This window comes from Spea bombifrons, chromosome 3 (genome assembly GCF_027358695.1).
Source record: "Spea bombifrons isolate aSpeBom1 chromosome 3, aSpeBom1.2.pri, whole genome shotgun sequence".
Classification (NCBI taxonomy): Eukaryota; Metazoa; Chordata; class Amphibia; order Anura; family Pelobatidae; genus Spea; species Spea bombifrons.
Window position 1 is genome coordinate 17,266,406 of NC_071089.1, and position 12,233 is coordinate 17,278,638.

General features: G+C 39.6%; 1 protein-coding gene across 1 annotated transcript in view; it reads left to right on the forward strand.

The window, feature by feature from the left end:
* The first annotated feature begins 7,717 nt into the window (after window positions 1-7,717).
* The window catches only part of SLX4IP (SLX4 interacting protein), a 62,624-nt gene continuing 58,108 nt past the window's right edge, over window positions 7,718-12,233 (forward strand). The window contains exons 1-2 of the mRNA XM_053461175.1: window positions 7,718-7,736; window positions 10,985-11,029. Coding sequence (XP_053317150.1) covers window positions 7,731-7,736; window positions 10,985-11,029 — 51 coding nt within the window. The 5' untranslated portion in view covers window positions 7,718-7,730. The remainder of the gene's footprint in view (window positions 7,737-10,984; window positions 11,030-12,233) is intronic.

Below are 12,233 nucleotides of genomic sequence, written 5' to 3' on the forward strand. Positions count from 1 at the left end.
CAAGACATAATTTATAGGTAATGATAAGAAACCTAAGATCCATAAATGCCAACACAAAAAGCACCCAGTTTCCAAAAACAAAACCTTTTTTTTTTCATAACCCCCCCTCCAAGAAAAAAACTAGTTACTAAGGTAGCAAGAAAATGATTCTTCAACCAGAAACTAGCCAGACAAAGCATTGGAAAAAAAGAGTGCAAAAGTCAATACAAGAAGAAACCAAACCGAGTTTGTAAATTGGTCACAATACTCCTCCTTCAACCAAGGACAGTTATGGAACACGCCAGAGCTGCATTTAAACATCAGTAACCAACATAATGGATTTTTTGGCCAAGTCCCCATTAGCAAGACCATCTGGTAGCGTTAATCGCTGGACCTGATAAACAATGAGCCACCTCCAAACACCAAACATGAATGCAAATGGCACACAAGTCCTGCTGTAACAAATTGCCTTTTTGCTTATCGGCACTAATGCTATTAGATGTGCCAATGATATAGAAATATCAAACAACAGCCGAATACCTTTAAAAGGCCACAACATTCATCACAAAGTTATTCCCAATATGCCAGGACAGTACAGAACTATATAAACTCATTACAGAGGATAGCTAAATATGAGGTATTCTTGGGAAGAGGGGGGTACACTTTGATGAAAACAATGTAGATGACGTGTCCCTTAAATGGTAAGTCCCAAGGGAAGAATAAATATTTTTTTTTTTTATTTTAGCCTTAAATACAGTATCGAATACAATAGACTGATTATTAACCTCTTCATGCTTAAGGATTTTTCATTAACCTAAGGAACAAAATATTGTCGTCATTTCTAAAACCATAAATATACAAAACAGAATGTTTGTTGGAAATAGCTGAACAAGAAAAACCCATATACTAAATTTTGCTTATACTGTAAGTACTACAACTGGCCCAATTATTGTTCGGCAGAATCTCCCGATAACAGTCATTTTTTTAAGTTCCAGAGGGTCACATCCATGGTGTTTGGGGTAGTGATTTACTAAATATGTTTTTACTCGTATTAGAAAGAATTTGCAGAATGGCTCGAGATCCCTTTTGGGGGGTCTCTCATTTTTGATGCCAGTGATGTCATGGTGTAGCTTAGCTTTAAGCAAACTTGTTGTACAAGACTTAGAAAACTGGTGATAAATACACAATCTTTTTTGAGGCAGATTCTTCTGAAATTACAATTTCAATCTAGTTTCCCATTTATAATGTTTTAAATTACACTCGCACTGAGTTGATAAGAGAACAACACACATCTATTGTTATTTATAACAGTTGGTAACTGTGTGACTATAACTCAGACCAAAGTCTGTGGACACAAGCCGTGACCTCCCACTCCACTATACATTATAGTTTAATGACCCCCAACAATTACATGCAATAAGGCCTATTTTGGCGCTATCTCTATATATATATATATATATACACACACACACACACACACCTGTGCAAAATTGTATTTATTTCTTAACATACACTACTGTTCAAACATGTATGGTCAATTAACTTATTTTTATGCACAGAATTTGCTTTTCTTTCAAAAACAACATCGAATGGATCAGAAATACAGCACAGATGATGTTAATGTTGTACATGACTATTGTAGCTGGAAACAGCTGATTTTTAAATGAATATCTTTATCACTCCTGTGTTCCAATGAAATGTTGTGTTTGCTAAGCCAAGTTTTAGTTTAAAAGGCTAATTGATCATTAAAAAAAAACCTTTTGTAATTATATTAGAGATAAAAATGTCCTTGTTTTTTCTATAAAAACAGCTAAGTGACCCCCAAACTTCTGAACCTGTTTTCTCCTTGACCAGTAGCGGCTTTCCTGATGTATACAGACTACCATACATAAAGCATAACATACATACATACATAAATCTCACGTAGAAAGCTTTATTACCTGGTTATAGAATAATATTGAAAGCGTCCTGCAGCTGTACAGAAGGATTTATCCTGGAAAGATGCAAAATAATATAATTAGACTGCTGAAGTTATGAATCAATTCATTCCAAAAAATAAGTATTAGCAGTTAGTCCCTGTGGTACAGTAGTTTCTATAAGAGTGGAACTTCAGCACATCGACTTCATTATACATTATGCAGGGCATTCAAGATATCTTCAAAGTATTTCTGTACCAGTGTTGGCCCTTCATAATGAATAGTGAGAGTTAAAACCACAGCTCTCCCTTTAGTGAATAAACCTCATTGAGTTGAGTGAATCATGTAGGCCCAACTGCTGTACTAAGATCTGGCCTTGAAGTCTCCTCACACATTGAATTATTCATCAGCCCTCATAATGTATAACAAAACCTGAGGGAATAAGTCAAATCATGTTTGATGAGGGTGCGAAGGGCTCTGTGTCTCTAGAAATAAACTCGTTGGGGTCACAACGACTTGCTAGAACTGATACTAAGCGCACACCCGCTATTTATAATGCGATAATAAACGTTAACTGCCGGCTCACCCGTTAGATCCATATACGAGGACACAAGGTCAATGTAGCGATACACACAGGTTACTCACGCTTGACACCGGCTGGTAACGACCTGACGTCGTCTGCTTCCGGGGTCGTGACGTCATCGCGCCACAGCGCCGTCTTCACAGCGCTGCGTTCCAAATGTGTCACGTGATTGTGATTTTGGCATAGCTAAAGCTTATATAGAAAAATCAGACGCTGCAAATGCTAAAAATAATTTGTTAATAGCTTTTAATAGAACAGCATAGTAAATAGCGGACTCTGCATTAGAAGAAATGAAATTATTTGTCTTGAAACCCCTACCGGCCTGCGATTGCTGTCTTTATGAAGTTTTAATGTTCAAATTAATCTGTGATTAAATGAACAGAATTACACATAATAATAGGCAAAGTGAAATGGGTATTTTGCCTCTGTGAGGACACCGTAGGTGAGCGTCCATATTTTATTAGGGCAAGATTTCCCGGAGCGGTGGAACCGCACTGCCCTTACAAGGTAGCCATTTCCTTTTAGGTGGTGTACAGTGTTAATTCCATGATGAGTGAGACAAGGGTCTGACAGAGATTTAATGCAGTTTCACCCAAGGTAAAATAAACAATAAAACCCCAAGCCCTTTCTTTACGCAGTTGGTGCTGCGTGGTTTCACTAGTGTTTTTGTTGGCGGTTTTTTTTTTTGGGGGGGGGGGGGGGGTGACTGTGTGTTAAGAGCGGACGTAATATTTCAAACTGCGCGCCTTTTTTTAAATACAACACTGACGAAGAGTGTGGTTGTTGCGGCTCGGGTTATCTCCTCAGAACAGATGAGAGATGGGAGTGCTGTTAGTGGTAATTCATGGTGATTTATTGTAAAGCATCTGTGAAATAACAATAGAAACATTATGAACCGAGTCCTTAAAATACACTTTTACCCACCTTTTTTTTTTATTGGTTTCAATGCTTTGCTTTAAAGCTTTTGGTTAAAAAAAGTGGCAATACCTGAAACATACACCCTTAACATTCAAATGATGCTCAGGGAACTGGGCTTTTACTTTGTGGCATTGATTTCTATACATGCAGGTGACTAAAAGCCTGTGATAACACCTCATTTACAGAAATACTCCTATATTTCAGAAAAAAATTATAAACGCCGTTTTTGCTGTTTGTGTTGACATTTTTGAGACTCTGGGCTGTTGTATCCACCGCTTCTAGGATCGTGAAGTAGGCACGTGATATAAGCACTAGCGGGACTGGTCCTCCTCAACAGGGGCAGTTGGGAGGTATCACATTGTCATCTTGGTTTCAACCCTTTCTTATACTAATGCGCTGGTGTAAATTGGTAGAACCTACAGGTGTTGGATGTAAATTGGGGAGGCGTAGAATAGAATAAGTGGTAAATCTGCATAATCTATATTTGTCCATTAGGGTCCTTTGTGGGTGAAATATGCCAAACCCTGTGAACCATATTCACTAAGCTGCGTTCAGGTGATATGAAATGTTGCACTTGCTAGGCATTACTGATCTCCTACAGAAGGGCTAATGCTATTATCCCATTAATGACTGATGACGTGCCGCTAAATGAGCTTTCTTCACTCAAACAGTGTTCCAGCAACATCAAACACTGTTCCCGGGGGGGCACTTGTGATCCCTCCCCAGAGCATCCACGTGGCCCTATACAATATGGCGACATTCAGCAACACCAAAACCCACCCCAGGACGCCATGTGATTGCTCCAGAGTAACCACAAGCACCATAGTGAGAGCTGTTGCCCCTTGCAAGATGCTGGTGCCCATTAAAACATAAATGTGATCTGTTAGCCTCCAAGTAATCTGACTAAACCTAAGCATGGTTGGTATCGCTGTACGCAGGTTGGGGTGTATGATAGTGACATATCCCGGGAGCTACTGAACTACTTGTGCAAAAAAACACACCAACAAAAGTTACTACCGCAAATTTTGATAAAGGCTGTTGGTAGAATGAGTGCGTGGAAAGTGTTCAAATACCAGCACTTCAGATGCCCTGGGGTGCCTAGTTTAAAAAAATATATGGTTTGAAGGGGATAAATTGAATTGGCCAGCTTCAAATATGTCCTTAATAGGACATTGGGGCATTAAAACCATTTCTAAACTCAAGACAGAATCTATTAAGCAGGTTTTTCTTTAGCTTGTGTAGATGAGTCAACCATTATTCAAATAAGTCTTAAAAAGTGTTTTTTTTCTTAATTTTTCACCTTTTTTTGCTATAGTTAATTAGGTGATATGATCAAAATAATGGGATCTAAATAAAGAACTGTACTGAAACAATTTCTGACGTGCGTGGGTACATTACAAGAGGGAAAAGAAAATTACCGCTAAACATGAGTACCGCAGAAATCTTAAAACAGCCTCGTCGCGAAGGGTACACAAAGAAAAAACAGCCTGGTCATTAAGGGGGTTAATGCTGGAATTTGCAAGAAAGGGACTTATTCACTAAATCCAGCTTTCCAGGAGAGTGGAATATTTCACCTACTCGATAATATTTTTGTGCTTTCTCACTGCAAAGAAAAAATGGCTATGACTTAATGGAATAGAAATGGAGAAAAAAAGAACATCTGTTTGTATAATTGCTGCACTTCCCACCATTTACTTAGTGACTTAACTGTTTCAGTGCCAGAAGTCCTAGCAACGCTCCTCTCATGGCTACTGCTGCCAAAATAATTAAACATTTATTCCCAATAGTATTAAGTTGCAAGTAGGAACTAGCAAATGTGCTTATCCTTGGTTTAAAAACACAGAACGTTAATTCACTAATACCTATGCTTTATTTTAATTCAGAAATATATATTCTTCACTGCTTTCTCTGCATAGACATACAGTGATTTTGTTCAGCTGATAAATACATTGCTTTATTGTCCATATCTATTGTGTATGTAATTAGTTTTAGTGCCACCCTGTGGTAGCTATAAGTATAACAGTTTCATTTTCTTCCAGTGCTGCCTACTGACAATCCCATATCCACCAAAACATACCGTATTTCCCCAAGTATAAGACGCACCTTAATTTTGGGGGCTGAAATTTAAAAAAAATATATATTACATTGTTACAGGCCTCAGTATACTCTGTTTAATGTTGGATTTCTGTAATTTTTATTATTTTTAATAAATAATTACTATTTTGAATTCTCAGTCCTTTCTTATAATTGTGCTCACTATTTCATTTATTGAATGTGAAACCTAGCCACATGTATAAAATTAAAATTTGGTAACTTATCACTTAGGGTGGAGAATAACCTCTTTTTAAGACATTACATGGGAGGAAAGGTGTGAACCCATCACAATATAAAGTTATTATCCTGGTTGCCTGGGCATGATATGAGTGTGATTGATGTTAGCTGCTAGCAATTGTTAGCAATCACACTCCTATCATGCTCAGACAGCCAGTACATGCACATCACTTTCGGCCTCCCTGTGCCCCCTACACACGGATCCATGCTAACACACACACACACATATTCATTAATTTACTCCCCCACCTTACCTGAATTGCAGATCTTCTGGTGCCGCTCGCAGACTTCCGTGGTGGCCGCTGTTTCCCCTCTGCCTTGCTCGAACAGGAACAGGAACTGAGCAGAGTCGTGTGATGTGATTTGCATTCACGTGACTCCGCTGGGTTCCTGTGTCGCTGCGACGGATCAAGAGACGCTGCTGAGCAAATCATGTAAGCAGCCGATCCCCTTTCCAGTAAAAAAAATTCAAAAAAAATCTACCATCACTGTATGACGCACCCAATTTTTAGACCCCAAATTTTTCTAAAAAAGGTGTGTCTTATACATGGGGAAATAAGGATATATGGTGTTATAATGTTGCACATGAAGTGATTTTCACCTGCCTTAGAGGTGAGCCCTAGAAATTGGAGGAAATAGAGGAGATGTGATATAATATAGCTCTAAATACTTTAAATGATTAAACAAAGTCTAGGGGGGAGAAATGTTAGACTAACTAGAGGGTCAGAGATTATGATGTAATGTAAGGAAGTTTTACTTTACCAAGAGGGTGGTAGATAAATTGAATAGTTCCTCATCAGAAGTGGTAGAGGCTAATACAGTCGGGAATTTAAACATGCATAGAATAGGCATAAAGCTTCCCTTAATCCAAGACAAGACCAAGGGTTGATTAAGGTCTGAGTCTCTACATCAGGAACAATGGTCAGAGTAGATGGGTTCTTATCTGCTGACAAAGTCTATGTTTCTATCCCGGGATGTAAAACACAGCCTCACACAAACTATAGTTGCATCCATGCTGTATACGAGATATGCCCATTGAACCATTTCGACCACCTAGTCTACCATCTGTAAGACCCCTCAATCCTTAACTTGTTTCTTGGCTTTGTCCCATGCCTACGCCATATGCATTCTGTATGCATGATTAAATTGTCTCAGATTATTAACCTCTCCCATTTATGCTATTTCACAACATCTCAATGAAAAAAATCCTTTTTACATTATACAGGGTAAGTATCTTTCATCTAACCTCGGACAGCGTCCTCTTGTGTATCATTTCCTCCCTTTGGCATAAGATCACCCTTTGTATTTTGCTTAACGTTTTGATGTTCTCTTTTCAGTTGCATTTCCTCCAAGCTGTACATATAGATATTTGTTTCTGATAACTTGTGTCCTGCTCGGTTTTGTGTTTGGAATCAGTACGAAGAGTGCAAAGTAATACGGTTAAATAACGGCAGTTGCAAAAGTAAAAATTTCTTATTGGAGTGTATATTGTACAGGTTTTACCCTGTCTCTATTGCTTTGATGCTTTCTAAAAATTGGAGAAACTATTGTACTCTGGGTATTGGGTAACTCGTCAGTGATAATAAAACCAATTAGTGTGCTGTCATCCAGTGCACTATATAGATATGGGTGCAATTAGTAGTTAGTAGAGATCTTTCCTGGGGAACAGGTGATTTATGCTATTTATTTTTACTATCAAGGTAAATAGTGCTGTGGAATCAAGTATTGGTCAACCTATAATAGGATAGACAGGGGTTCATTTGTAAGATGCTTATCTTATGTCAAAAACAGGATAGTGATACAGCAATGCCCAGCAGTGACATCAAGAATAGACTTCTTTGTGTAAAGTTTGAAAAGTGGCTTTAGTTTTGCAATAACCAATGAGACGGTCCAATCAGAAGGAACATCCCATTGGTGTCCATGGTGATAACCATACCTGGGAACTTCTGTGCTCCGGCTACCTGGAGCCTTCCCTTGTGGGATGCGGCCAGGACTGCACACTGATGTCGGTAGGTATTTTTTGCAATAACTGATTATTTTTTAACATTATAAAACTACAGCCAGAAAAGAAATGCTCCATTTAAATGCCCAACTTCATCAGCTCAAGGCAAAGGTGTGATTACTCTTGTTCTATTGCCAGAGTTAATTAACATTCCAAACTCTCAGGACTCAACTTGTTGCTCACTGATAAATATTAATAACTATCTAAATAACAACCCTGTTTAGAAACTATGTCCTCTATATATTTCAGTTTACATAATATTTAGGGATGCAGAGTAGTTAAGGTTCTTTTGAATGTTATACAAAATAAAAACACAGTCTTGTCAAGTGCATCCAGAGCATTTATTTTTGCAATTTTGTTGGGATTTGCAGTAAATTTAACCAATGTTTCACTCTCTCAAAGGTTAATCGTGGTCAGTCAAATTACCACCTGGGTGCATGCTGTTTATATATGGAGGTCTCTATAGGAAGAGTGGGCAGGCCTCACATGCTAACTATGTATTGTATATATCATTTATAAAGTGCTTCTCTTCATTATGGGGGTTGGGGGTAATACCGTATTTGCTCGATTATAAGACGAGGTTTTTTTCAGAGCAAATGCTCTGAAAAATACCCCTCGTCTTATAATCGGGGTCGTCTTCTAATCAGACCTCAAATAGAGGTCTGATTAGGAGACTAAGATCCAGATCCCCCGCACCGCTGCAGGGGACCTGGATCCTCCTGTCGTCGCCCCCCCCCTCCCCACACACTTACCGGTGCTTCCGGAGGTGAAGTTGGCAGCGGGGGTTTGTATGCGTCCGTCGCAAATACCTTCCCCGACTGTCAGAGATCAGAATTCCAGAGTTCCTGATCTCTGACAGCCGGGGAAGGTATTTGCGACGGACGCATACAAACCCCCGCTGCCAACTCCACCTCCTTCCGGCTGCCGCGGAATGAGACGTCAACCCGCTGCCCCGGCAATACAGCAGGAAATTGGAAGCACCGGTAAGTAAGTGTGTGTGTGTGTGTGTGTGTGTGTGTGTGTGTGTGTAGGGCATTTCTGGAATGCCTTACACCCCTATATGCCACTCTGGCACTTAGGGAGTTAAAAGGCATATTATGGGGCAGAGTGGCATATAGGGAGGTATAAGGCATTTCAGGAGGCAGAGTGGCGTTAAGGGGGCATTTAATAGTGCACTCTGCCTCCTGAAATGCCTTATACCTCCCTATATGCCACTCTGCCCCATAATATGCCTTTTAACCCCCTAAATGCCAGAGTGGCATATAGGGGTATAAGGCATTTCTGGAGGCAGAGTGCTCTATATAATGCCTTTTAACTCCCTTAATGCCACTCTGCCTCCTGGAATGCCTTATACCTCCCTATATGCCACTCTGCCCCATAATATGCATTTTAACCCCCTAAATGCCAGAATGGGATATAGGGGTATAAGGCATTTCTGGAGGCAGAGTGGCACATAGGGGGTCAAAAGGCATACCATGGGGCACAGTGGCATATAGAAGGTTAAAAGGCATATCATGGGCCACAGTGCCATATTGGTGTGGCAAGCCTGGGGGCAGATGTGCGTAACTGGGGGACAGGTTGGAAAATACAAGAAATAAAAACAAAAAAAAAATATTTTTCTCAATCATAGCTTTTATTAAAAAAAATAGTTTACATGAATTAACATTTACTGGTAAAACTTTTTTCCTTTAGGGTCGTCTTATATTCAGGCTTTTTCTTTTTTTCCTAAGTTAATATTCAGATTTTGGGGGGTCGTCTTATAATCAGGGTCGTCTTATAATCGAGCAAATACGGTACATTTTCTCCTGTGAGTTTATTCTTCACATACCACAGGCAATGTGGGTAGTAGTCAGGAAGATGTAAAAATTAGACATGTCCTCGTAAAAATAGCAATGTATCACCCATGCATGATGAAATGACTGGGTGTAAGAGTTAGCATGCTGCGCGTGCTCGCGCTGATCTCCGGGTGGAGGTAGAGCTACAGTATCCAGGTGCGCATGTGCTGGAGTTTTGTAGACTTAAGAGACAACCCATGATTCTGACAGTGCTGGTTCTGTGGGGAGGGTGACTGACAGTAGAGCACTAAGAGTGGGATCCTATTTTTCTCACTTATGTCTATCTCTTAGCTCTCTCTTCTCTTTTTGCTCTCCTTCCTTATGTTCTCTGTCCTTTTTCCCATTTCCTTTCTATACCCTATTTTCTCTCCTCCTTTTTATTTTCTAATTGTTCCATGGTTCTCCCCTGAACTCTTTTTCTTTTTTTTTGTTGATTCTCTCCGCTAAACATTTTAGTTGTGACCAGTAAAACCTCCACATGCCCGGATGCAAGCTCTCAAAGCGCATCTAGGAAATTACAGCCCTTCTCCACATCCACAGCTAACAGGAGACCAAACCACATGGAAGTAGAGAGAAATGTGCCTCAGGAACAGGGGCTTGGGGTCTGATCACAGCAGCAACCTCAATGATTACCCTACTGAGCAGTCAAATGGGATGCCTGTGATAATACGGGTTCCAGAGTTTAAACTCTATTGTTTCTGTAAGTGAAAATTATATGATGCACTACGTGGTATGTCCTGTTTACCTATTGTACAGCACTGCGGAATATGATAGAGCTATATAAGACAAAAATATTAATCAAGATTTGTAGTCTCGAGTAGAATGATGAGCTGTATCTCACAGCACTGGATGCAGTAAATTACTGTGCTATGCAGCCTCCTTCTTTCTACCTGCTGTGCTTATAGCTCACATCATATTCATTTAGTATCTGGATGAACAGGGTGGGTACTACAGGGTCTGGGAGTTCCTGGCATCGTGTGGATGAGCTTGATGGGAGCTGTAGTTTACCACATGTCAGGCAGTTCTAATATTTTGCTTTTCCCATAAAGAATGCTTTATGAGCTCTGTTTTGCTGGTGGAGCAATATTTCTTGGAAACATTAAGTATGAAATCTGTTTAGCATTGTTGCCAATATGGGCTCTCTTTAGGTCATGTATGTGCTTAAAGTTGCACAGTCCAGCGTAATGTAGGTTTGACATATCTTGTTATACGATGTGCGATTTAACTTAGGTTTATGAATACCGAACTTGTATACTTTTTGTTAACTTTATTTTATGTGAAAAAAGCCTCAAGAGGATATGATAGTGTTCAGTTTTGAAAATGTAATGTTTACTCACAAAAGTACAGATTGTATCTGGCTCTACTTTGTATGTATTTCACCTGATTTTCTCACAGTAATTGTATGTTGCTATGTTTGCAGGTCTCTGCATTGTTTGTCATAATGTCGAACAAACTTGCTATAAAGGTGAGTGATTTTTATTTCTTTCTCATCACCAATAATTGATACCATTTTGAATTAAGAATCTTTGTCACCTGTAATGAGAGATGAGATAATGGAGAATGCTGTTGTGGTTTGATTCACTAAACCATACATTTGGCGAAAGGCATACAAGATGTAGTCATTCTCAGCTTAATATTAAATCTCTGCAATATTAAAAGGTCTCCGTCACATTCCATGTGATTATCCTTCCATTGTAGTTATAAATTGAGATAAATAAATTCACTTGCAATGATTGTTGAATTATATTCAATACCTAGCAATTTGAGGATTAATGAATAGACCACTAAGTAGTTTTAAGGAGGTCAAACCTAATTTTACTATATTGTAAAACAATCAATCTTTGTGTTTTTTGTGTAAAGCTTTTTATTTTGGCTTATTATGTTTAGACTGCTCTAAAGCTTAAGTTATGTTGCCTGGTGTACAGTATACACTGTGTGCACAATTATTAGGCAAGTTGTATTTTTGTGGATCAATTTTATTATTGAACAGCTACAGTGCTTCTGTCAGTCCAAAATATTAAGAAACCTTAAACCTGAATATTTAAGAAAGCACAAGCGAGGTTTTGGCTTAGGAGAATATCTGTGTGTGCTCAATTGTTGGGCAACTATTAGTGTGCAGAACTATCATGCAACTAAATGAAAATCGATAATTTTCCCATCTTACGTGTTTAACCCCTTTGCCGGTTCAGGACCGGCGACCTTTGCCGGTTCAGGACCGTCATGACAAGAAGGTCACTAAATGACCTTTGACGGTCCTGAACCGTCAAAAAGTTAAATAAGCTTAGAAAGTGATCAATGATCACTTTCTTCGCTTAAACGGCCTTGCTGCAATGCCTCGATGTCGAGGCATTCAGCAAGGCCGAGATCGGCATCGGGGGCCATGTCTGGCCCCTCCCCGGGGCGTCAACAGCCGCCATACATTGTATGGCGGCGGACGCCCGTTTTAAAAGCGTTTAGGAGGCGATCAACGATCGCCTCCTAAACTTAAATGGTGTCGCTGGAATGCCTCGATCAGGAGGCATCCAGCGACACCAAACACTTACCTTTAGGTGGGCTGTGACCGCTCCGGAGAGCGGTCACAGCCGCAGCTGCCGGTGATCTTCGCCATCAAGTAAGATGGCCGCCGCTCTGTAAAAAAAACAAACAAGAAAAAGTTTGCTAGATGGTCT